This window comes from Callionymus lyra, chromosome 14 (assembly GCF_982586985.1).
Source record: "Callionymus lyra chromosome 14, fCalLyr1.hap1.1, whole genome shotgun sequence".
Classification (NCBI taxonomy): domain Eukaryota; kingdom Metazoa; phylum Chordata; class Actinopteri; order Syngnathiformes; family Callionymidae; genus Callionymus; species Callionymus lyra.
Window position 1 is genome coordinate 22,305,093 of NC_141831.1, and position 27,642 is coordinate 22,332,734.

Sequence of the window (27,642 nt, forward strand, 5' to 3'; positions counted from 1 at the left end):
GGACTTCCTCGCACTCCTGGCGTGCGCGTCTCTCCCCTGCACTGCTGCACTTGTTCCCGGCTCCACACTCCGTGCGCCTTTTTCCTCTCGAACCCCGGTTTCAGTCCACAACAAAGCGCGTGCTGACGGGGAGCACATTTTTTCTCCCCCCCCCCACCCCATCATTCCGGATCCGACGTCTGGACCCACCAGAGACCCACCAGAGACCCACCAGAGACCCGAAAAACTTCATTCGTCCCCGCGCGCCATCACAAGATGCTCGCCTCGGTGCTTTGAAGAGGATTCATCCGAGGGTTTGTTTTTTGTTGTTGAGGACATACAATGATGGCCGGTGGCGGCGGAGACGTCGTGGATCATAACGGGATTTATTCCGATCCGAACCTGCTCGGCATGCAGCAGCAAATGGAGGCGGAGAACGCGGACTCCCGCAAGCGACCGCTGGAGACTCCGGCGGAGGAGGCCGGCTGTACCAAGCGCACCAACACGGGAGGTAAGGTCCTCGAACGCAACACTGCCTCGCGTCCATAAACAAAACTCGCATTTTCACGCGTGTGCGTGTGCGTGTGCGTCCACCTGTGAGCCCCTGCAGCTGTGTCACCTCACACTGTTGGAGTTCAGGTCAGCTCTGGAGATGAACCCACTTACCCCCCAGTCCTGCACCTGCACCAACCTCCTAGACTTTTCATTCAATCTAAAGTACAACAACACGTTTCTACACAAAATGTGACTTGAAAAAATGCATTTAATGCGGCCATTAGACGTACAACAGTATATTCTCACTTCAGACCATCCTTAATATTAAGGTGATCTATCATTTGTTCTTTTTTTCAACAATATTGTTGTAATAAATGATAGGTTTGTTATTTGATCTGAGAAAAACAATTGATTTGAATCTTCAAACTATACATAGGTATAAAGTGTTCCTAAATGAACAACAGAATGATTGTTTATTGTTCAGTTAAGATTTCAAGTATAGCATTTACTTTAGAATTCCCTTCACTCTACATTTAAGGTTAAGTTACACTATTAAATATGAAACATAAATAAATCGAAGTAGTATCTAGTCAAGTAGTATCTTAAACTTATAATAAGAGTAGTATCCAGGCATGATTTTGGTTATTTAAGTTGTTTTAATTTGAATTTATAATAACATTTCTCTCTACATTCTCGACATAAGTAGATTGTCCAGGTCTGGTTTGGACCTTTTTTTATGAAATGGAGTAGACAAAAAAGGCACCAGTTTTGTAGAATGAGTGGTTTAATTTTTAGTCAGGCACGTAGCGTCTGGAAAAATTAGGGTAAACAATTTAAATTTGAAATGCACAGATCATTCTCTAAGCATTGTTCATATTTAAAACAATGTCAATGTTAAGTTAATGGTTATTGACTTCTATGAACTACACACTATTAAATATATCACACTATTTATTCATCTTTTTGGTTATCTGACATTTTTCTTAATTGAAAGATTATTTCATTTTGTTGTGGTCGTGGATCATGAGTTCATGTTTCGCATCATCAACATTATCATTCTGTAATGATGAAGGAAGAGGAAGTAAGCAATAAAAAATGCTGTGTTATCATTTCTCATGTCTTCAGGCTTCTGGGTATCTTGTTGTCTACATGCTTGTGTCATTACTGAGCAGCCATGGTGTCGCATTGAAGATGGCTGCTGAATCAGGGCGTCATATGGGTACAGCTGGGCTTCACAAAGCCTCAGAAACATGAAGTTAATTTGACGTCCGTGGAGAACGGACACCTTGGTCGCCGTAAGTAGCTGAAGCGCTCTTTGCCTGCGTACCAGACAGCCTGCTCCTCCATGATAGCGGCATTTTATCCCAGCCCTGCCAGCATGAGTGCTTCTTTGCTGCACCTCGCTGCTCCCCAGAAATGTAATTTCAGCACGACACATAAGCACCCTCGTGCCATCAGACACTATTTTACAGCAGATACAGTTCTCGTATGTCCTCCATTAGCAGCCCCTGAGCTGCTTTACACCTGCTGTTCTCGCTTCTCTGGAAGCTTTTTTATATCAGATAGAAACTTCAACACGACTCACGCTGAGCAACAGATGAGTGTAACACACAGAATAACATGTAGAAATGTAGTCGAACTCCCTTCTTTCTCCGGGTCCTGATCTACCTTCTTATGTTTGCACCTGAGACAAACTACTGAAGTGCCTGATGAGGTATAAATGCAAAGTAGTTGTTTGAAATAGTTACTAAACCGTCCATTATCTTATCATTATATGTGTATTCCATGCTGCTGTTGCTCTATAAATATAAATAGTATCTATCTTTCTATCGAACTAACTAAAGGTGTGGAGATTGAAATGGTTAAATCAAACATACACAGAAATATACATCTTGTTTCATTAATTCTTACGCTTCCAAGGTTGTTGCAGTGCATTATGGAACTTGTATTACTTGAAGATTGACCAATAATACTTGAATAATATGAAAGGATGTAAATTATCATTTTCATGGATGATTGTTATTACGACTTGAAATAAATGACCTCCATGTGACCTTGTTGAGAAAATGTGTTGTCAAGTTTGTTATGTCGAACCTTAGGATTCAACAGCCTCAAAGTTCTTTGTGGTTTAGTAGTTCTGAGACTGTTCTCACTGTAGTTTGCTGCGTATTTTTTTAAATTTCGGTCACTCCCACCTTCAACCAGCAAGACAGAAATGTGTTTTTAATTTGGCTACAATTCTAAAAGATTCAAGAATGTCTGATGACGGATCTTCCAATCAGAGGTCGGCTGTGTTTGCTAGGTGACCTACTACATACTGGGGTTCTAAAAAGATGTATTAGTAATTCTTTATAATGTTAGTTTGTGAAGTTTTTACTAGTTACATTATTTATGACAATAGGTCAAGGACGATTCCTGCAGACTGTGGCTCACTTGTACTTTGTTCCGTGATCATAAATGATATGAAACTACAGCTCTCGGAAGCTACTACGTGTGCTGGAATAAATAAACCTCTGTTGATACAGTCAGTATCTCACATCTTCTGCTCTGTGTGTGGGGGCGCTAATATACTTAATGAAAGTAAATAAGTCCATCAAAAACTGCAATGCGGTGTTGCCTTTCTCTGCTTTTTAGTTTTAATTCCTATGACGACTAGTCCCACATCTTCCAGGTATATTATATCAGGGAGGCTTAGCATTAGAGAAGATGTTTACTAAGGCAGAGAATATTAAACTCATCAAGTTTTCTTTTAAGATGTAGATTTGAAAAACAATAGTAGCATTAATATATATTTCTGCCGCCTGGATTGTCTCCTAATACTATCGTTTTGTTCCAGATAGTAACAAGTTTGTTCTGGGATATTTTGTGTTTGTTTTTGAATAAAAGATAAAATGTATCATTGTCTTGCTCTCATGCACTGCTTTGTTACTTCCTAACTTCACGTGATGCATTATGGGCTTTATTGTGTATCTGCAGCTTGTGCGGCAGTCATGCTAGACAGTCCGCCCCTATAATCATCAACCCCTTGTACTACATCTGATATTGATCACGTTATTCCTGCCCAAACTGATCATTAACATGACTGGCAGTTGTAACAAAGACATGAAAAGCCTGAACCAAGCCCCTCATTGTGTGGTAGCAGCCATGGACACACTGAGTGAGATGCATCAGTCTTTTATCAGCGCTGCCCTCGCTGCTCAAAATGAACATCTTTCTTTTATTTCTCTCTCTAATTGCCTGTTCTCTGAGCCCATGATGCTGGCAAGCATGTGTCGTCCACGAGCCGGCGTGAGCGAGGAATTAAGGGACGACCACCTAATGTTGCTAATGGAAAGGTTGGCACGGGTGCGAAAACTGTATTTATTAATTTATTTGCAGAGAATTCGGTCGGAAGGACACAGGTGCCCTTGCAGAGCGGTGTGACGTGAGAGGACTGTGAATTTGCCAGGTGGCAGAGAAAGAGAGAACAAGAGAGAGGGATAGGATTGAAGACAGAGCAGAGCAGTGAGAAAAAAGATGGGACTGGAAGAAGGGGAGAGGGAGTGGGGTCTACAGGGATGCTGTGTCTATTTGCAAGACCATCTCCTACTAATTGACAGCGGTCGGAAATTTTCCCGAAGCATGTAAAGAACAAATCTAGTGACTTGCAGATGGAATTCTTGATTTCTTGTGAATCGCCCTAATAAATCAGGCTGGACCCTCGTACCCGTCCACAGGCACACGTATGTTGTAATCCGTGTACACCTAGTTAAGGAACCTCTCGGCGTAAGATTTATAGGCGTAGTGATTGGCTCCATAACCCCCCTCCACCATTCTGCGGCACTGCCATTTGCAATGGTTGATGAGCCCCTCCGCCCTCTCAAACATGGCCGTCTAAGGGATTGGGGGTAGGGGAAAAGGAGGAGAGGAGAGTGGGTGGCGAAGGCACACCGTCTCTGATCACTCCTCCTCCCGACTCGTTCATCATCCGCTTATCAATACGCCGCTTCTGTCTACACCGGAGGGTCACTCGCCTCGCGTCGCCCATTCACCTTCAAACCCCGTCCCTACGTACACTTCACCTTTGTCACCATACACTAGGAAAGTGAGTGAATGGACCGCCATACTTTATAGTGCTGCGTCAAAAGAGGCGGAGTAGGGAAGAGAATTCAATTTTTTTGGGACCGGCTTCGGAGGGGTGGGGACGTGACGCGCCGCCGAGAGGACGCCGCCGATTGGCCGAGCGAGGTGTCAGTCCCGCGTACTGCTGCAGACGGACAGGCCACTCGATGAATATGGATGAGAGCAGTGAAAAGGGTGATGCGGCAGGGAAGACCCCCCCCTCCTTCACACCGATGCAGGCTTGAACAATGCGTGCCGTCTTTCACTGAAAACACTGAGAGCCTGCATTAGCATTTTCTCAGACAATTGAGGCTCTGGCCAGCTGCAGGCATGGCTTGGATGCTGCGGTGAAATCTCCTTTTCCGCGACCACAGATGAATTAGACCTCAGTGAAAAAAGGTCGACTGGCCGCATTCCTCAACACTACCACTGCACCCATGCCTAGCCTAATGTTCAGATACCCTTTAGAGACTTCGTCCCGGCATTGATGGCGATCTGACAGAGGACTTGAGCAGCAGCAGATCTCAGAATGGGTAAGCCTCGGAACTCTTTTTGTTTGACTTGTTGAATTTATGACAGTCTCTTTTAGAGAAGAGGTGCGTTTGTCCGTCGTAGCTCGTTTTCGTTTCCATCGTCTTTTTGGCCGTCCGTCTTCGGCAGGTTGATCCATTGAAATGCAGAATGGGTAGTGAGAAGGAGGGAGGACGGTCACAAGGCATTTCCTCCTGACCCACCCCCCTTGATTAAGTTAACTCAACACATTTGGCACAGTGTTTCGTGACTTTCCTCCAAACCACCCTTTCCATTTTTTTCCGAGGCAGGGATTTGAACTAACACCCTACTGGCTCCATATCCCAGTGTGCCCCACTGCTCCTGCTCCCTGGCGGATTGCAGCAACAGATTGCCATGTTTACTCTACCACATGACGCCATTAAAACCTGTTACTGTGATCTCAGACACTAGGACAGAATTAATTATTGACTAATGACTGCAAACGTGCCTGCGAGGGTGACTGAGGGAATCGTAGCGACCTCCCCCCCTGCTGGGTTTACTCTGGTTGAGGGTGAGAAAGAAAGTTACGCAGTGGGTCTGGGCTTGTCTATCAACAACAGGTTTTTTAAGATATTTATATTGGCTATTGCTCGAGGGGGAATGTTGTGGCTACGTATCCTGAAGTGGAGTAGCGTAGCGTCCGCTCATACCTCCTGTCACAGCCAATCATCCACGATCTTTTGTTTTTTTTTACCAAGGTCATTTTGTGGTTTGTCCACAACAATAGTTCTGAGATCGTAGTCCGTTGAGCATGGACAGCCAATGTAGCCAGGAATGACTGGATTGTGGCGAGATTTGCATTAGCGTTGTGCATAAATTATCAGTCTTAAATTCACTTTTTGTGCTTTAAATTAGGAGTGAAATGGCGTGGACAGGCGTGCGAGCGTGTCTCTGAAACCACCCGGTGGTGTGTACGAAAACAAAAACGCCGTCCTAATGGAACATGAGGGGCATATTAATGTGATCAGGAGCAGGACCGACGTTGTCGGCTGTCAGATTGTGTAATGTCACGTCGCCCGTGTCGGTTATAGTCCGACTTTATCGTGCGTGTTAATGAGGCAACAGGTTGATCATCGTCTTGTGCTGCCGCTGTAACCCCTCATTTGACACCCCTCCGTGACACGCCAGATGCAGCAACATGATGTCAGACTTTGGGCCTCGGCATCTGCATGCTAACATATTTTATAAAAAAGAAATGACATTAGACACGGCGCCGCTAAGCGTGTACACCTCTTTCCGTTGTCATGACGTCTTCCTCGAGCCGGCGAAAAGCCGATATCAAATATGACGTCATTGCTGTTGGAATCCAGCATGCAGCGGACGCTCGTCGTATCTTCCACTTCGTAGCACCTGTGCCAAGTGTTTACCGTGACGTCATCCATGTACATCCCAGACCAGTCGTGAGCCATAATTGCGTTGCGTCTATAAATAAAAAGACATTTGATGTATTGCCGGCACTTTAATTATATCTGAGCTCAATAAGTAGCTGATTGCTTTTTTCCTTCATTCCAACACTCGATGGGAGCAGGTTGTTCTCGTACACACACTTTACCCCTCGACGCTGATTAATTCTTAATTACAAGTGGGGAAGAAAGTATGAAAAGAAACACTTAATTGGCAGCGCAACACATGGAAGTCACGTGCGCTGTCAATCTTCCGCTCGCGACCGAGCCTCTTTCCAAAAGAGAGATTTGGACCATCTTGAAAGTATAACCTTCGACAAATCAGTGGGATTGATTTCCATATGCTCCTCTTAAGACCGTTCGTCACTGAAGATCAGTGTGAGGAGGCTGTCGCCGTGTTTAATCTCGCTCATGTCAAAATGTACAAGCACTTTATTATTATTAGGAATTAATCGTATTAGCAATGACTTCCTTTCAAAATTGACCACTTTGTGTATCCGATCAATATTGAGTCAGTATACTGACATTATCTCGTGCTATGGTAGATACACTTTCAGTGAGGCTCTCTCTAAAGGGTTGTTAATGTATTAATATAATCTGATTGTTACTATTTTATTTGAATTCTATTTGGATATTCTCAGGATTTAAAAAAAATACTTTTGGGGAAACATAGAAATATGGCATATGTGGGCTTCATTCAACTACTAATATTATCTTTTATCTTTTCTCAACATTTTTATTATAAGATAAGATATTATACAAGATAATTGTTATACACATTCTCATGTAAATCTTATATTTTGATATCTGTTTCAATATGACTTTTGAATGTTGTAGATTCACACAAAAAATGACACAATGACGAATATTAAATATTAAAACTCTGAACAGCAGCGTCACTTCTATTGTTGTACTTTGATCGGTTGTCTTGTCAATGCAAGCAAAAGGCTACATGTGGCCCCCGGGCTCAGGTGCTTCACAGGTCATGCTTTCACCGTGCAATGGAAGTATAGTGTAAATTAGTATTGAATTAAATCTGAGCAATCTATAAGTAGGGCTGTGATTGGGCCACGGTGCCATGGGTTTGACACTCAAGAGAAGAGAAGATTTTTGGTCTTAAATAATCTATAATCTTCTACATTCTAATAGAGTTCAGTGTCAGATTTTGGGGACACAAGAGCTCCATGTTGAGGTTAAGGAATTCTGATTGTAGACAATTTGGTTAAACCCGCTTAAACTGTTTGCAAACAGTGAAAAACTGGAGCGCCGCACACTTGAAAAGAGGTCATCATTTACTCTACAGGAAATCTGGGCCACAGTGAACATGTCACAGATATTCACAACATGTCAACTCAACCTTTCCTACATGAGTGCAATTTTGAAAGTCTGAGTAAAAGCAGTATTGGTGTTGGAGATAGTAGTCCGGGAGATGTAGCAGCACAAGATGAAATGATCCGCTGTGCTCCTTTACAAAACATCTCACTTTGTGTGTCTCTTCCCCAGAGGAGGGCGAGTACTTCCTGAAGGTGCTGATCCCCAGCTATGCAGCCGGCTCTATAATTGGCAAAGGCGGTCAGACCATCGTACAACTGCAGAAAGAGACGGGTGCCACCATCAAACTGTCCAAATCCAAAGACTTCTACCCAGGTAAGAAAGACGGTTTCAAACCTCCACCATCTCACTCCGATTCTTTCTCATATATGTCACGTTGGCTTTTAAAAATAACCGTCTATTGAACGTAAATCAAAATCCCACTCAAAACTAACTAATTGAATCTTATTTTAACAAGACAGTCCTTATGTTGGGGCGTTTGCCCTCTTCACGCTGGCTTCACTTTCTTTTCTCACGACAGCATTAATAGGAGAAAAACCACAATCCACACTTGCACAATTTCATCGTTTTCGTATCCAGTCAAAACAGCAGATTGTTCCTTTCCACTGAACAATGAAGATAATTGATACTTGTATTTCAGATCGAGTGGATCTTCAGACTCTCTATACGAGAGACAGAAATAATAATTATCTGACTCTGGAAACACTGAAACTTCAGGGCAACAAATGTAATCCAGAAACTGTGATATTTTGTCTTGTACTATATCAACTTTGATACACACAAGTGCCGTGAAATTTAGACAATAATTACTCAACAAAATCTGATCAATGTCTCTGATGCTTTATACGTATATAGACTGAATCTGTATGTGTATCAAGTGCATCAGCTCAGTTAAAATATGCATTAATATTTAATATAAGCTAGAAACTACAAGGTTGCTATAATGTACAGCAGCTCTACGACCCTGGTTTAATGCGAGGTAAAGCCGAAGCCATCTTTTCCTCCAAACACAGAATCCTATAAGTGTCCTTTACGCCTCAGAGGAGGCATCAACCTGCCGAGGAATAACAGGTGTGGACTGTCACACCGATTATTAGCTCCAGCTGTTTGCTGTGAAGCAACTAAATCATCAAGGAGGAGTTTTATACATTTTACTCTGGATACATTCAGAACATAAAAAGATTTTTGTTTTAAAAAAAGAGGTTCGTCATGACGTGTAAATAAAAAGGTACAATAGATTGATGATATCATTTCAGAAATAAGTCATCGATTTAATTAAAAGATGTGTATCATTTTAAATTAATTTTCTATGTTCGTGCTCCTTTACCGCATTCTTATTCCACTCGGACCAAAAAACGGATTAACAATTCAATCCTCGTTCAGATCATTTTGTAAGTGTTGAGCAGAGAACTCCTTAAAATCCTCTGTGGCTGCAGAGGGAAAAAAACAGCCAAACAAAGAAAAGAAAATATTTTGGCTCCTGCTCATATTCATCATCTGCTGCAACCGGAGATTTATTTCTGGATCTCGTGTGTTGTCACGTCGTTTAATTTACGCAAAACATTACAACCTAGTTTTTGTTTCTTAAATCAAAATATTATGCATCTGAGTTTTTCTAATTGAAATGCTTAATTTGGTATCTTTTTTTGTGATCATTTTTATAAACAAATCTATACAATTTGTATTGAATGTATTATTTGTGAATGCAAAGCAATACTCATCCATTTCTGAACACACCTCCCTCTCCCACAAGTCAACATTTTCAAAACATTATCCACACATCATTGTGTATTTCAGAGATGAAATGTCCTCCCGCCATATCGGGGGTTCACCTTCCGCAGTCTCGCTATTTCAGGGATTTTCTTTGTTTGTGCACACTGTACTGCATTAATATTAAATATGGCAGCTTGTAGTCGTTGTTCACACTGTTGCAGTGATGATTTATTTAAATAGCAGATAAACAACACCACTGACTTACTGGAAGGGACTATTAACCACACCCACCTTACATATGGTGCCAAAAGATCCCTGAACTTCCATGATGCCTTACTACACACTAGTGATGAAGCTTCATGAAGCATTGTCATTATTTTAAGAGTCCACTAGATGGCGGTCTCTGCACTATTTTTCTTTGTTTTGAGCAACTGTTCTAATTTAACATCACATCCTTTTTACAGTGATGGCGCCACCTACTGACCTCTAAACAACATGACACTGCTTCATGAAGGTTCATCAGACCATCACTACTACACGCTGCTCTGTTTAGTTACATTTGATTGGTGGATACTGTACTGAAAATCTACTTATACGTCACATGACCGACAGTTAGGATTGGTTGACTGGGCGGCAAAGCATTGTGGAAACTGTGCAGTCACTGGTTTTTGAGAGGGGTGAGACTCATATGCAAGTTGTGAGTTAAAATGAATGTCAATAAATAAACGAGTGAAAAATTAAATTGTAACAACCTCTGAGGATTTTGGGTAGTGCGGGGGATTCTCAGAAGAAAACCTTTGCAATAAATGAGAGGCCCCTGTATTATATATTTATATTGATGGTGACGATGGTATACCTGCGAGAAGACGGGTGATACAATGGTTAAAACGACCGGTTTTCGTGTGCGTTTAGGCTTTGTGAAGGTTGAGTGTTCTTCACGGTGGTTTCTTACATGCACTTTTTCTCTGGCCTTGATGAACCACAAAGTGTAGCAACACACAGGACTTTTTGCTCATCGTGGCCTCACTTCTTGCAGACTTGTCTCTATTTCTTGCTTGAGTTTGTGGATGTGCTCATAGGCCACCACCTGCTGTCCCCATCCCCCTCCTCATTATTGTGATGAGTGAGAAGAGGAGTTCGGGGAGCGGGGTGCTGGCAGGGATCTGATTGGACGGGCGACGGTGGCCCCCACACAAGTAAGCCGAACCCGCAGCTACTGTACGCGGCACAATAGCCCCGAGAGCGCCTGCTTTTTCTGAGAAGAAGTCCCGATCTCTGGGAGAAAAAAAAAAAAAGCCGTAGTGGCCTCGTCGCGCCGCATTCTGATGGTAACAGAAAATTGGTCTCCAGTCGAGGCCCTCGTCTGTTTGTGTGGAATCAGCTGCCATCGCGCTGATACAGCGTGGTAATGCCATTACACACAGTTCACGCCCTCGTCGCTCGTCCTGCAGCAGACGCGCTCCAGGAAAAGCCGGGGGAATCAACCTGGCGCAGCCATTTTCTCCCGATGGCTCACCTCCGCACACGCGTGTGTGAAGTAGGTGCTGAGACGGGTGTGTGTGATGCAGGGTTGTACGCTAGTATGGGGTGCAGGCCCTAGAAATAGCCTCCTTCAATCTCTCTCGGCGGACATGACCCCCCCAAACCCCCCTCCCTCCCAGCTGTACTTTCCTCCACGAACACAAGCCAAGATTCCCCTTTTCCTCCTCAGAGCTCGTTCTTTCGCTGCGCTCCTGCTAGATGGTGACATCACACTTCTCGCCACCGGCCTCACGACGAGCTGGTTAATGTTGGTTTAAAGTGTTGCTTGGGCGAAACATCTCGGCGTGTTGCTCATTCACCCACTCGTACAGTGGACCCGGCACATGTTCACACCTACTCACACCTACTTACTCGCACACATCCGCATATTTAAGCAGCTGCAGCGAGTCGTGGGAGTTCACGACTCAAACATAAACACAGAAGTAAAACTTGGTAACCTTTGTTCGGCGCCGATGGCGGGGAGCCAAGTGCTCGGCTACTTGAGCCGCAGCAAACAGATGAATTTGTTGTGATGTCATAGAAACAGAGTCTCGTGTTTTTCATCTTCGGATCATTAAAATCATCGGGATTGAACGCGAATCCCCTGAAGGATACGGTTCCTGTTGTTTCGGGAAATGAGGAGCAGATGTGGAAGTTTATCACACGTTTTATAACTCATATCTTTTAACTTTATTGATCTCACAACCAAGTGAGTACCGGGAGAAACGACACCAGAAGGACTGGCTATCTTTGGTCATTATTTACCATTCTTGAGCCCCTTGCTGTTGTTTCTGTTTGATACCAAGCCATTGTTTTTGTTCTTGTGACGTCGTCCATTTGGAATCCCTAGAATTCGATCAATGAGTATCTCAGAATTTTCATATATAAGTTATGATTGTATTGAAAACTTTTAATCTCAAATAATCCAGTTTATCCCACATATCTGCCAACTTTAGTACAGATATGTCAGAGCAATACTTATTTAAAGCCTAGTTTCACCTTTCAGTGTGTGGATGATATGACCACTGTACAGACTGGAATCCAGTAGGATCTGGAATCCTAATAGTACAGATTGGAATCCTGCTACTGAACTGGTATCTTAATATTGATATGTAAATAAGGGAAAACCATAAGTGAGTGACTCGGTATAAAATAGTTTATTTCTCCCTCTCAAGCCAGTTCAAAGGTTGATTTCAAAGTGACAGCATAAAGTATCTTGATCAAGTGATGGAATTCCAATATTCAGATCCCAATACAGTAGTAGGATTCCAATATCTCCTAGTAGAGATTAGAATTCAATAGTAGAATCTGGAATCCTCCTAGTACAGATTGGAATTCCAATTCAAGCAATTTTGCAGTGCAGTTTCAAATAAAGAGAGAGAAAACGCAGGATATTTCCATATTATGTTGGAGGTTTTGAAGGTATTTTATGAAAAACTATATTGTGGTATATCATGATCAAATGGTTATGGCAGGTCAAGACCTCCATATTTCATTCAAATGTTTAAAGCACCCGAACAGGCACCTGAAACAGGCCCAATGTATATTGACAAAAAAAAAATCATAGTATGACATCGTAGTCAGTGCTGAGCCTTTCTAAGTAGTGGAAAGCTTGCCGACTGACCCGGATTGCTGATGACAAACTGAGATGGACTATTGGCAAGACTCGGCTACGATACAACTTAAGGACAAAAAAAAAAAAAATGTAAAAAAAATGTAAATATAAAGGCAATAGGTTGAGGGACAGATGATAACATTTTGCTGGTGCTCTTGATCTTTTCTGTAGATTCCACACTTGAGCGCAAACTCAACAAACTCGATCGGGTTTTACCTGGTTGTAAAGAAAAAGATGGTATTTCTCTGAAGTAATATTGGCCTATGGCTGTGGCTCGTGAAAAAAAATTATTCCTGTAAACTAGTTTAAATTTTTATATGATTATATGAAGGTTGGTCCGTGAATAAAATTCCCACATTTAACCAGTCCACGGTGCAAAAAATGTTGGGGGCTCCTGCCGTAAAGCTTATTTTAATATTCATTAAAAAGCTATCTAATTTACAGAAATGAATGTACGATAAAAATGGGTGAAAATCTCAAGATGGTGGAAATAAGGTTTGTGGCCGGACGTCTGCGCTTCCTGAGTGTTGTCTTGTTTCTACTGTTTGATCCTCCTCACATTAACATTTAACCTATGTATAATTCCTTGTATATGGTTAAAAGAAGAATTGATTCTCTAGTAACTTGCTCAAGGACGGTGATTATCATCAACTAAAAGTCGGCACTGGTGTCTGAAATTGCCTCTTTCAATAACCTGAGTAAAGAAATGGTTCTTTACTTTGAAGGCCACATCGTTATCGTTTATAATATTATAGTGGTTAAACTAGGGGTGTCAAAGTGTTAACGGTTATCTCAAATCATTACTGTTGAGAAAAGTCAACAACTGTGTACACAACCACCTGACTTACTGTCAATGTGTTTTTTTCTCTCCTCCTCTGCGTGTGTTTCGTTTTTCGTTAATTTTTCATTCATTTATATCTATTTATTTCACTTATACAGGGCTTTAAATTATCGTAAATGACAAAACGTATTTAATGTGGCTTCATAGTTTCCACAAGATTTATGAGCGCTGTGTACTACATCAAATCAGTTTGAGGCCAGAGAGTACTACCAGAATTTTATTTATAAGGAGCACTGTTGAAATTGAAAAAATGTAAATTTTTCGGCTAAAAAACCCCGGAAGGAAGGGATTGAATTGCGACAGAACATTCTAGTGGTTGTATAGCGCAATTAATATAGAAAGATGGCATATCGAGATCATAAATCTCTTCAGTGTAACCGTTTACACAACAGTAAGAAGCTTTGGTTATACATGTAGAAAACATTGTAAACATTTACACTCCTAGTTTAAATACTTTCTAGTGATGATTGCTTTTTTTTTTTTATAGGATTTACGGAAGATTCCCTTGATTGAAAAATGAAGGTTTGCTTATGCTGCATCTCTCACAGATCATTTAAAGCTCAAGGTTGCATGATTATGTATCCTTTTCAAGTACCCATGGTGCATTGCAGCAGTGCTCTTATTTTGAGAGCCACGTTTTTTAAATCAAATTATTATTCATGATTGAAGGAGGTCTCAGAAAATGCAATTCACTTAAATTCAGTTTTATTTTGATGCATCTCCCGTTTAGTTTGAAACCTAAGTGATTGGATGTTTTTATGCTTCACTTTCTGTGTCCACTTACAAGAGAAAAAATAGGAAAATGTAGATGTTTCTTTATCGGTTATATAGTCTAGATGTCTGCTAATTTAAACCACATAATATTCTCAATAAGTCATTAGGATTCTTGACACAAATTATATTGTTTAAACCTCAGTTAATTTAGCATCTATGTGTGACTTCAGTTGTAATAAATCACGCTTAAATGTTCATAAGATGTATCAAGGATCTTGAAGGGGGATATTTTGTTTAAGTTGATTGATTGTAAAGTAAAATATTCGACACACAGTTTGGAAGTAGGTCTGTGCCATCAGGATATTGTATGGTTGAATTTAACATTCTAAATGTCTGAAATGTTATTTTTAATAATTTAGTTAAATAATTTCTATATTGACAGTTTGAATTTGTATTGTATTGAATTGATTTTTGTTTAATATTCAATATAAAATAAATGAAACCATTTTTAATATACAATATATTAAATTAAATTACTCAATTAAAACAAGTTCAACTTTTCAGTTTAGAAATGATTAAAAAATACCACATTTCAAATTTAAACATTTAAACAATTTAAACATGAATTTAATAATTAACCATTCAATATTCTGATGGCCCTGATGGCCCTGATATACTTCTATATGACAGCATCATAAGGTCACCAGTTAATGTCTATCTTGAACAGAAAGTCGATTTGTTATTCAAGTAAGCGACGATGAAACTTAACTTATTTTTTTAAGGTGGTTTGTTTCTCAAGCTCCCTGGTATAAAAACGAAGCTTGACAAGAGCAGCCTAGTGTGAATCCATTTTTATTTTTGGCTCCTTCTGCTTCCGTGTTCTCTGCAGTGATATAGGCCAGTCTGCACTGAAGCCTTCCCTGTAAAAATAATTGCAATATCTATTTCTGCCTGGCAATACTTGCCACTTCTCCACCTCCTTATAAAGTTTAATCAAAGAGTACTGAGTAGTTTAGGATTCCCTTTGGCTCACTGAAGTTACTTTCAAACAGACTGCTGCTTGGCTATACGAGAGTTTTCACGCGTTTATACTGCATATCTTTTACCGTTCATTGACTCCACTTTTGCATTTTGTTGTGCAAGTTAAGATTCCCTTGAACCCAGCAGGAAATATGTTCATCCCTTTCAAAGTTATTTTATTACTAAAACAGGCATTTTGTTTTTATTATTATTGGCAGCTTGTTGCAAACACATGTGGTTACACATAATTTCTAGAGTCATTATATTTTATATATTTAAAGTATAAAATTATAAGTATGATCTAAAACGTTTGGGTTTTCTTGCCTTTTGATTTATATGATTCTCTTAAGAAACTTAGTTTTTGAGATTTCATATAATATTATTTTTCCATAATGTTTCCTGTATTCTAAACAAATTGCATTGAGAATTTTAAATACACTGTATATAAACTGAATAGTCTTGAACTTTTAACATAATAAGATATTAATATGTAACTTTCTTTATCTTTTCAAATGTTTTTACCTTGATATTTTGGACCTAGCAAATTGAGTCAACAATTCAAAACTGTTTTATTGCACATTTCTTGATCTCCATTGTTCTCCATTGATCCTTAACTGATGTGATGAACTTAAATTTAAACGTTCTCCTTTTATTCAGAATATTAAGAGGATTTCTAAAATCCTTCTGTTTATTTGATGCTAAGGAGCTCTGAGTGAAACAATATTCTGTTCATCAGACACCTTGTTCATTAGCACTGACAGTAATGAGAGGTCACAAATCTATTAGCAGAGCTAACGTTTAACACCTTTAGCGTAGCATGGAGTGTAATGTACAAGTTGAGAATTCATGTGGTGGTGTGAGGGAGGGTGTGTGTCGTAAGAGCTGCTTCCAACCTCAGTGAAAATTCATTCCACATTTCTTTATGCCTTTATTGTAACGCAATATTCCAGTTTATTACCCATGATTCAGTCCATCACTTCAAAATAAAGGGAATTTACCATACTTTTCGTCACATTGGTGAACAGTTTACCCGAGTTTGGTTCAGTCCAGTCGTATTTTCTTGCATACTTTCATGACTGTATTTGGACTGTTAAATACAGAATATTCTTCATGCTCCAAAATAATGTTAACAGCCTCCTATGTGACCAATCTACAATACCTCTCCTCTGACCTCAGTCTGAAAATAATCAGAGCGTCCAAAAAAATGTCTCTCCTGAACTGCTCTTTGAAAGGAATATTTCTTCAGAGATCCTTCAAGAGCCAACTCCCGGGAAGGAGTCACTTCAATAATCAGATTGACCGGAAAGTACTGCCGTGAAAGAACTACTTATATCTGTTGCCATGTTTACAGGGCTCGAAAGGAACACCTTTATTAGGATGCAACTGTTGTAGTGCACTATGGGACTTGTAGCATGGGTGATGGAAACACGTTTCAAGACCAACACAATTCTCACTAGAAGGACTACAGCTCGTAACTATTATGACTCTTTAACCCTTGACCTAATTCTGCTTATTAAATTTAGCTGCAGGACTCAAGTGGAATTGACATTACATAACAGAAAACCCACTAAAAAGCTACAAAGGTTAAAAAAAAATCATCTCTAACGTTTATTCTCAGCTGTTTGAATTCTGGTGCATAATAGTCTTGGAATGCTACAAGGAAGAGTTGGAAATGTAGTGGAAAGGGTATAAATCCTTAAAATGAAGAAGGGTTTGAGGAATTGTTGCATGCGTCTTTTAAATACTGAATTGACTAGCAGATGACGTAAAAACTGTTTGTCTCCAGGCAACACGATGTGTCTCCAAGTCAGAAAAGAGCATTTCCATGAATATGTTTTCATGTTTGCTTTTCTGATCATCTTTATTTCCGTGGTTTCGTTTATTCTTTTACATTATTACCTTAACAGTTTGTATAAAAACATAACTGAGGTAATTTGTTGAATTTGTATCCGAAAGTATGCAAAGAAAAACAGTAAACAAAAGTTTATTTTTCTGAAAAACAATTATATAAATCTTTCTGAAATGGAAACGTTATTCTACTCTATGACTCAGGTGATCACTTGCTAGATTGATGAGTTGGCATCATCCTTCTGCTTTTGTGCGTCATTGTATGATTTAATTAAGTCGTATCTTAAGCCATATTTAGCATCTACAGCTAAAGTGTCTCAATAGTACCCACATTATCCATCAAATAAACCCCACGTAGACGGTCGAGTGTATCTAAATCTCTTTCAGAGGTGGACCAGGAGATCATTTAGAGACCTTCACAGGATGGTGGACTTTTACTGGGTTGAAGCATAATGAGACTTTGCTTCACTCAAGGGTTTCGAAAAGGTCATCTGAAAATCACCGGCCTGTCGAGCAAAGCTGAAGACTTAGATAGGAACGTCCAAGCTGTCCTTGTTCAGAAGTGTAGGTTGATATTCATCCAGGTACTTGTGTGGGTTTAAAATGTTGAACTGCCCAGGACACGACATCAGGCGGTGTATCTTGCGTTGCAGTTATGTATGAGGCCACTCTCTCTCTCCTTGACTGAAACTATGCTCAAAGAATTGAACCTGTTACGGCTTTAAACGTGGCCCGATAATCTTTCTTGACGAATCACCGTGTTGACATCGAGTGTCAGTTCAGGTCAAGCGTCTGTGCTGCCAAATGTGCGTCTGTCACTTTGTCACCTCAAGGATTTGACCGGCTGGCGAGGCAGAGTGTGTGTGGTCTCAGATTCTCCGGAGATTCCATCAGTTCCTGATGTGTTTTCTAAAACCTCCGCTTGTAAATCACGCGTTAACTTCAGAGAGATAATAAACTGCCCGGTGATTTATTCGTAGTCATCTTGTATAGTTGAGGTGCGACGCAACCTTTTACTGCATTCATCCACCTGGTGCCCTCGAACCACATCTCTCACGGCTCTCATCTGCATATTGAAATCTCTCCGGTCAAAGAGTCACATTTAAAAGGTGTTCTTTTATGATCCAATAAACCATTAAGTGCCCCTGATCCTTTGAATTGTCCACTGGGGCATCTAAAATGTTCTGCTGTGGTTTGTCTCATACAGAAAAATTCAAATAAAAGTGAGTGATACTAATGCGAGAATCCACAACACTAAAAAATACCCATTAAGTTTTAGAGAGTTTTGCTTGACATTAGAAGAATACAAAATATATTTGGGAAAGTTGATGATATTCAGGACAGAATTTAATTAATTAATGTACTCTTAATTGTCAGGAAACGTAAGTGACAAAATGTAAAAATCTATCTGGAATAGAAGGTGGAAGGTCGACAGAAAAGAATGGGTGTTTCATAAAAAATAAAAAAAAATGTACAAAATGGCCTTGCCATTGCAAAGAATGTTTCTACAGCCGGAGCACTTCGCCATGGCAACGGAATGCTGGTAAGTTGGTATTGTGGGTGTCGAGTGAAGCCCAGAGAAGGAACAAGTGTGTGTTTAGTCTATTAGAAGTGAAAGGCCAGCAAAGCTGGACATTAGAAGGAGTTACATCACTGGGGAGGAATCCTACCCGCCCCCCCACCCCAACCCCCCTGTGGCACGTCTTCCTTTCATGAAATGCTTAAGTGATCAAGGCTTGATGTAAAATCCAAATATTTTTCGTCATATGCTGAAACCCTCTTCTAAGAACTGACGTCTTTTCCCTCACAGGAACAACAGAGCGTGTGTGTCTGATACAGGGTACAGTCGAAGCTCTCAATGGCGTCCACAACTTTATCGCCGAGAAGGTCCGTGAGATGCCGCAGAGTGCCCAGAAACCAGAGCCAGTCAGCATACTGCAACCCCAGACAACCGTCAACCCCGACCGTGTCAAACAGGTGAGACGTAATCCAGCGGCTCGCTGTGTGCTCGCAGCGGTTCACGTCCAGGACACTGTTTATTAGTCACTAGTGTTACTCATCCTTTGGGCCATGACCCAATGTGTGGCGGGGTCAGGAAAATGTGAGGGTATGTGGTTATTTTTATCAACAGTCTTTTATAGCGAGACAGAGCCATGTGGCAGCTGCAGGCTAAACCCCCGGGATTAGCAAATTGCTGAGTAAAGCAGGGATTGTGTAGTACTGACTCAGTGACTGAGTTCCCTGTCCCTGACCTTCATTGTTGATATCGTCTTTGACTTTGTTTCTTGTCAGAAAATAAAGTTTAATGGAGTTTATTTTCCTGCAGGCTAAACTGATAGTGCCCAACAGCACAGCTGGGCTGATCATTGGCAAAGGAGGAGCCACTGTGAAAGCAGTCATGGAGCAATCCGGGGCTTGGGTGCAGCTCTCGCAGAAGCCGGAGGGCATCAACCTGCAGGAGCGAGTGGTAACCATCAGCGGTGAGCCGGAACAGAACCGCAAGGCAGTGGAAATCATAGTGCAGAAAATCCAAGAGGACCCACAGAGCAGCAGCTGCCTCAATATTAGCTATTCCAACGTCTCGGGCCCAGTGGCTAACTCCAACCCCACCGGATCCCCTTATGCTAACACAGCTGAGGTTCTACCCAACGCTGCTGCAGCCGCCGCCACTGCCTCTAGTCTGTTAGGCCAAGCTGGACTGACAGGAATGGGTGCCTTCCCTGCCGCCATGTCCAGCTTCTCCGGCAACGACCTGCTGGCCATCACCTCAGCTCTCAACACATTGGCCAGCTATGGCTACAACACCAATACCCTGGGCCTGGGCCTCAACCCCGCGGCTGCCTCTGGGGTCCTCGCTGCTGTAGCAGCCAGTGCCAACCCAGCTGCAGCCGCTGCAGCTAACCTCCTTGCCTCATACGCTAGCGATGCCTCCAGCAGTGCCGGCCACCCTGCGACAGGCCTAGGTGGGTTCTCCCTGGGTTCTCTTGCAGCTGCCACCGGGGCTTCCAATGGTTACCTTAATGCTTCTTCCCCACTTATGGCCTCGTCCCTATTGGCAACAGAGAAGCTGGCAGATGGTGCCAAGGACGTGGTTGAGATAGCAGTACCTGAGAATCTGGTCGGCGCCATCTTAGGGAAAGGTGGGAAAACGCTGGTAGAGTACCAGGAGCTAACAGGAGCCCGTATCCAGATCTCCAAAAAAGGAGAGTTCATTCCCGGTACTCGGAACCGTAAAGTAACCATAACAGGGTCGCCAGCAGCCACACAAGCAGCGCAGTATCTGATCAGCCAGCGGATCACGTACGAGCAAGGCGTGCGTGCTACCAACCCACAAAAAGTGGGCTAAAAGGCTAAAGAAGAGGAAAGAAGGAAAGGATGAAGACAGATGGAAAGGAACTGAGAGGATCACCAAGAAAAGAAAAAAAGAAAAGTCCAAATATCTGTTCAATATTTCAGTATCAAACGAGAGAATCACAAAGGAGGAGGTGGGGGAGACAACCAAGATAAGTGTGTGTGAAATGTGAATGTGTTTTTAGGACAAAGGTCCTGATGTTTTTTAAAAGTTTGTGTCGAGTCCTTTTGATGATGGTGATCAGAGAAAGCTGAACTGGTCCACTGCCAAGCTGCAGATTTATGGGCGAGGCCCCTGGTCTCGCCCTTCTCCAAAACCTCATAGCTCTCTTACCTACTTTTTTTTCTCTTTTGTGTTCGGTTTTTGTTAGTTTACTTTTTGTTTGTGAATCTCGGCTCCTGGCGAGCCGAGTGCAAGAGGAAGTTCCAGCAAGCTTATGGAGCTATCTCCCAAAACCTCGCTCTGTGTCCACGATGCGGAAGCCATCGTCAACAGAAGAGAGGTTTCACGACAAGCACCTGAGGTCGCCTCACGTCTCAGTGAAGTAATCTGAGTATAATTTCTTTCACATCGACGACATCTACTTTGACATTAGTTAGCTCACGTCACACGATTGAACTGTCTAAATTTAGCTGCTTTATATTTTCTCCATTATTTATTGACATGGTTTCATTCTGACACAAGTAGATTATTTAAACCTGCCAGTGCAGGTGGATCTGAATGTAAAACAATATTAGCCTGTTGCTATTTTTTATTTACAGGGATCAAATGTTGTGTTGCAGTGAAAGAAATGTATAACGAAAAAAACCCCGGTCTGAACCTCACACTGGCGAATATTGTTCAGGGGTTAAATAAACAATGTGAGAGGACAGAGGAGACACACAGGAATGTATAAATATGCTTAACATAAACACAGTTATCGATGATGCTCCCACAAACGCACAAACACAGAAAGATAGTTGCATATTCAATCATAGCTACGAAAATGTTGAAACCCTTTCTTGGTGCTATCTGATTCTATTTATATATTCAGTGCCATCAAACCCTAAACCGTCTGGCGACCACTGTTGTTAGTTGCTTCAGAAAATGTGTCGTCCAGTCATTAGTCGCCCACTGGATCCGACCCAGCCTCTACGTAATGAAGGAGGATTGATTTTAGCTGAGAATCCATTCTGCTCCTGGTCTAGTCTTTTTTTCCCCGTTTATTAATTGGCAAATTTTCCGATTTTCCCCCAGACTACCTTGGAGCTAAGAGCAGCATCTCGAGCGCTCGGATGAAATAAGGGAACAAAGATTCTCGACAGCATTTAGAGAAAAAAGCTGTTCGAACCAATATCTTTGAACAAACCTTTATATTAAAGGTACCAAATAGACAGGAGACAAACACTTCTGCAAGGGCAGAGGGACGACCAGTGAAAGACGTTGCAGTATTTAGCTCCAAATTTGCTGAAAGAGCTCAAACAAATGATACAGTACTTCCCAAAATGCAAGAAGGATCACTAGATCTGGGCATTCAATCCATGTTATAGACACAGTTTTCACTGTGGAGCTGAAAATTCAGGCTCTTTCCCGAACATTTCCGTGCTCATATCTGCTTCACTTGTTGCTGGGTAGATTCCAGTCGAGGGAAATTGTATGTGCGTCTCTACAGAACCTCAGGATTTGCAATATCCAAACAAATGACCCCAAAAAGGGTATTTTTATTATTTAGGAGGTAGTGTTGACATCACTTGTCAACTTTAGCTCTAATGTCAATGATGGCAAAAGCTGCTGTTAAGATGGACACCCAGTACGGAACATTTGTTTTGCTAGACTCCTTAAGGCGAGAGATCGGTGAATGGCGGCGATCACAGATTAAAAGGGTGTTGAAATGTGGAGAGTATGCTTCCCAGAATTTGCTTAAGCTACGGAAGTATCTGAAGCTCACAGAGATGAAGCATGTTGTGTTGACTGTGGCAACGATACGAGTGCCTCTATCACATTTCCTGGTCCTTCCGACATCACCCTGAGGATCCGTGGTGACGGCTTCCTTGCTGCCACCTCGATTCTACGTTTGCATCTTGTCAAGAAAGCGCACTTCATCTGTCGTCACCAACATTCCCGGAATGTTCACCATCTCATGCCCGGCTTTACGCAGAGCGTGACGTGAAAGGCAAATGTTTTGTTACATCTGCGAGCACTCGAAGCTTAGCTGACTACTGTGCTGCTATCCATGCTCATGAGTACACTGGGTCTCTCAAGACCGCACTGTGAGAAAAAAAAAGAACACAATGTAAAGTGTGTCTGTCGCTGCTGGGGGTGTGAGTATAGTGTAATGTGCATATCTGCGTCTCAAGACAAGAGTTTATGTTCGTTGACGAAAATTAGCAAAACATTTGAGAATCCAACCATAGATGACCCCAGTCTTGTCTCGCTCGAAAAGTCCCCATCAACCCAGGCTCTATGATCAGCTTCATGAGTACGCAGCTGTGAGGGTTGGTGCTAAGAAGTGTCCACGGAAATTCAAGGGGCGACTAAGAAGCCTTTTTTAAACCAACCAAGATTTTTGTTTAACGCCGAAGGTATTTGGAGTCTTTGTGTCTGAATGTGCAACAATGAGCTTGAAATCTTTCATCCTCAATCTGGCCCCTTCTCAAATCATAGATCCTTCCACTGCCCACAGTTTCAGCATTTAAAAGGAAACAAGCACAAACCAAGGGGGTGTTTATCAATGCAACTGGACTGCTTTACTGCAGGGAGCCTCAGCTCTCTGATCAATACATCGTGCCAAATACTATTCCTCTCTGCCCTTCATTAACTTTCCTCTTTCTCTCAACATTTGTTTCCCCCTGCAAGATGCAGTTCCTCATCCTGATATATGTCTGTGCGCCTTCATGCACCGTGCGCTCTCTTCTCTCTCTCCCCCTCTTTCTCCTTCCTCCTGTCTTGTCTTCTCATGGGCGGTGTGTCGCTTATGCTGCTGGTGAAAGATATGCACTAATAGGTCATGAGGGTTCGAACATATTTTGCCACAAGGCGTGAATGCACAGAAAAAAAGAAAAAAAAAAAGAAAAAAAAAGAGAAAAAAAAACACCTGCCTCCAAAAACTGTGACGCCAACGAGACAACCAGCAACATTGACACAAAGAATTGAATTCCCTCTCTAAGAAGAACAAGTAGGATCTGGGGAGGTGGGCTGTAGCCTTCGTTCACGGAGGACTGTTAGAACAACTCGTGACGCTCGCTTCCCAGCCTATTAACAAAAACGATAGCAAAGACAGAAGGCCTAAGATAGAGAAAGGAAGGTGGGAACATGTGTGTGACCTCAAGCTGAAACAATGACATCCTTTATGCATATCCTCTTATCTGAAGAAGACTAGACTTCATTTCTGTGGAAGAACAATATGTCATGTCATATGATCTATATGTACTTTATTGTAGCTATTCTAGTTTGTAGTCCAAATGCAGTCCCGCGTTGTCGATACAATGTGAACTATGTTATATTCGTGTGGAAGATGAGAGTGCCAACTAAGCCTGACTAAGATTAGCTTTGCGATTTGTTTGTGCATTATGATGCCTCATCATCAGCCGGTGGTGTCCATATTTCTGTCATTGATGATTTAGTTCGACAGTAAGAAAATGTAAAGAATATTGGAAGCAATATAGTAGCATGTTGTCCTGTTTTGTGTTTTATGTCTGTTGTATGAACTTTGAAATTACTCCAATTTTGAATGAATAGGTTTACATGTACTTTTTTGTAAGTTATGAAAATGCTGCTATTTGATAAGTAAACTATACAAAATATTTGAGTTGGGAAAAGACGATTAGAAGTGGGCTCTTCACCGCTGGAGCACCACGAGAGAAGACCACTATACAGTATTGGTAAGATAGTCAAAGTAATAATAGACTCCATAGTACAACATGTGCCAAACTAGACCTCTGCAGCTTCTGAATTTATAGATGTGCGATCAAATGTTAGTCATTATCGATAACTTGTTTAGAAGTGCTGATCAAGTGCCAATCAAACACTTTCTTTTGAGTTAAGAAAAAGATAATCAAAAAACATTGCTTAAGAAAACAAAGGATAAAAAAAACATCTCTGTGCATTGTTTTGATCCCATACATAGAGTAAGAGTTAAAGATTGTGATTTTTATGGATCCATGTTGTTTTACACTCCATGCATCCCTCGTGTGTTCGTTTGACCTGTGGCTTAAGTACTGCTGTTTTCTCACAAATGTCTCTATAGGCCAGCATGGACTAAGCATTAACATGTTATAAGCATTCATAACATAGCCATTAACAATCAAGAAATGTGTTCGTGAAGTTCGGTGTTATCTTTTTGCACGTCTTCTATTGCATGGTATCAAAGTAAAAAAAAAAAAATGTTTAAAAAAAAAAAAAATACGGAGGAAAAAAAAAAATGTGCGAGGCCGTCTCGCAAAACATTCAAAGACATAAACGCTGCATGCATTCAGATGTTAAGCACTTCAGTTTACTCGCCTCATGTTGAAATGTTGTTGTTCTGTTGTGAGTTGGGAGGACGTTCATTTTTCGTCATGTTGGCCCGAAAAAAAAAGACACGCATATATACATGTCAAAAGTTTCATCGACTGTCATCGGAATGTTTTTTGGGTTTTTTTATCTGTTGGAAAGGAAAAACGGAGTGTTTCTAATGTTTAACGAGCAAATGTGAAGCTCTTGTTTGACGGTCACTTTCATTTGAATAAACAGGTTGAACCTCAAACTACGGAAGCGTATTGCGTTCTCTTGAATACATTCTTTTGATATTATCAAAAACAGACAGATCACCTGCAACAACTCCGTCCTTTTTATTTATTTATTCGTTCACGTCTATCCAAGAGTTGCACTACGTGGAGATGAGTAAAATTGCTAGTAACCAGAATCCGTTTTTTTTTTAGTTTATTTGAATGTCATGAGTTAAAGGAAGTGACCTTTGCTGATGAATTGTTAAACTTGAATGTCGTTGTTGTTCAAGCGACACGATCACGCTTCCGTATCATACGACCTGTACCACGACAGTGTTTTTGTCACAGCTTGAAAGCCCAGATCTACTCTATGAATGTACTCATTGACTGTTTTTTTTTAGTTCTTTTTTCTGTCGATTGTTATGGGTCTTTTAATGTCAATTCAGGGCAGGAATGTCACATACATGTAAAGTTAATATCTATGTCAATACCAGAGTTCAGCTATAGTCAGGTAGGCCTCGCGTGGCCGTCTACATAACCCAGATACGTTTCTAATACAACTTCCGATTCGCTTTTCAGCATTGTTTGTTTTGGTGTTGCATAAATGCACTTTACTGATCCGCGGGTCATATTAGGTGTGAAATGAAGCAAACCTTGTTCAACCACTTTCTTTTTCTGATGTTTCTCTGATTTATTTGATTTATTCCCAGTTGTTTGTGATGGCGAGAAGTGGAAACGCTAAAGTAGCACCTGTGTCCTCACTCGAAGGTGTTTCACATTCCCTTCAGTTTCAGTCACTGAGTGCTTCTTCGTTCAGACGGGACGTCACGAAGGCTCAATTCGATCCCCGTCTTTCTAACGAAAATTACAACATGCAGGTTAGATTCCCAACTCGATGCCAAACTGGAAAATGTTATCATTCCAAAATATGTGTTTGTTTTCCTTTTTTTCGTTTCAGTAGGGTGTTCCCTCATGCCCTACAGAGTCCTTTTATACAAAGGCTGGGACTGGTTAACACTATAAATACCTTAAGGCTGCTCGCGTCTCTTAAAAACCTCTTCTACCTGGATCTCACTACACAACACATGAACTCGGTCAGCACCTGCTACTGTGTCTGCCCTTTAAACGGATCGACCCTTTCCTTCAAGAAAATTCTCGCCAACCAGACACGTGGCCATTTGATTTGTCTTTGGCCCTCCTGAACCTCCCATGAACGTTCTTGACTTCTTCATCCCGTGGAGCTCATGTATGTGTCAGATACTTTAAGACTGTTTTTTTTGTTTCGTTAGTTTTTCTGTTTGCTGGACTATTCTGCAAGACGGAGCGCTTGCACAAGAGGAAGAAAGCATGCTGGTACCCTACGAACATGTTCATGTGTATTTTCCGTTGTGGTCCGTTTGTTCCATCTCAGAGAGATAAAATGGACTGACAGCATACAAATTAACATTTCAAGCAGACAAATTGTTTTGTTGATTGGGTACATGTTTTGGATTTATGGATCTGTCTTGGTTTGCTACAAGATAATCTGTGAAAGTCCAGAGTAAATCCTTTCAAGGGCTTTCAAAGGACCGTTTGAAAAAGTGATTCAGATTTGAAATGAAAATGCCTTATTTTAGAAATAATGTGTGAGCGATTTTTACGGCAATGTTTTTGTCCTAATGAGTGCCAAATAATTCCATACTGAGCCAAAAGACAGCCAGCCTACTAAATGTTGAATCACTCCCCTTGAGGAAAAAAAAAAAAAAAAAGCAAAAGTCACTCTAATCGTTGACACATGAGCTTCTGTACCCTCGTTGTTATGCTGCCAGTCTGTTTTCAGCTTTTGCCAGAGAGAAACATCTCAGAAGGAGTCTATTTTCTAAAATGATACACTGATGATGACAACAGCTACTTTGGGAATGAAAGGGTTTTAAAAAGTGTCATTGTTCTTTGTTTTTTATTTGTTTATTTGAACATTATTCATGAATAGATTTAACGGTAATGACTATTTAATGTAACTGTAGTACTGTGTTTGTAAAAGAAAATTCAGTGAGTTGTGTTTTATGACTCGTGGACTACCAGTGAAGTCAGCATTTCAGTGTTAATAATTGAATTGTTTTTTAAAGATTATTTTTGCGACGGCGACAAAGAGTCATTATAAATGTTCATTTTAACATCACTGGTCTGCTGTTGCCTTTTGTTCTCCGCCGCTCTGCACCGCAACACAAATGGGTCAGTTCCAGGCTTCGCCTCGGCCACATGGGGCGACGCTCTCCACTGCGTCCAATAAGAAAAAGAAAACTTGATGTATCCCCAACAATATCTTGAGGTATAGCGTGTGTAGTATTTCAAAAATCTTAAGCCTTAGTGATGTAGACAACTAATCATACGGTTATGTTTTTAAATTCGCCAGATAATAATAGCACAGTATTACATTTTTTATTGAAAGTTATTTTAATTTTTTTTTTTTAAGAATAGCTTTAACCGAGGTC

The 27,642-nt window shown here is 41.2% G+C and overlaps 1 protein-coding gene across 2 annotated transcripts; it reads left to right on the forward strand.

Moving 5' to 3' along the window:
* The first annotated feature begins 170 nt into the window (after positions 1-170).
* Positions 171-27,329, forward strand: LOC148066461 (RNA-binding protein Nova-1-like). Of its 2 annotated transcripts, none has more exons than XM_087806662.1 (4): positions 171-490; positions 8,034-8,177; positions 18,945-19,111; positions 19,461-27,329. In XM_087806662.1, exons 1-4 carry the CDS (start codon positions 322-324, stop codon positions 20,478-20,480), a joined length of 1,500 nt encoding a protein of 499 aa, XP_087662788.1. In that variant the 5' UTR covers positions 171-321; the 3' UTR covers positions 20,481-27,329. The 2 variants fall into 2 exon arrangements, with proteins under 2 accessions (XP_087662788.1, XP_087662790.1); XM_087806664.1 differs by lacking the exon at positions 171-490 and adding an exon at positions 4,195-5,108.
* The last annotated feature ends 313 nt before the right edge of the window (positions 27,330-27,642 follow it).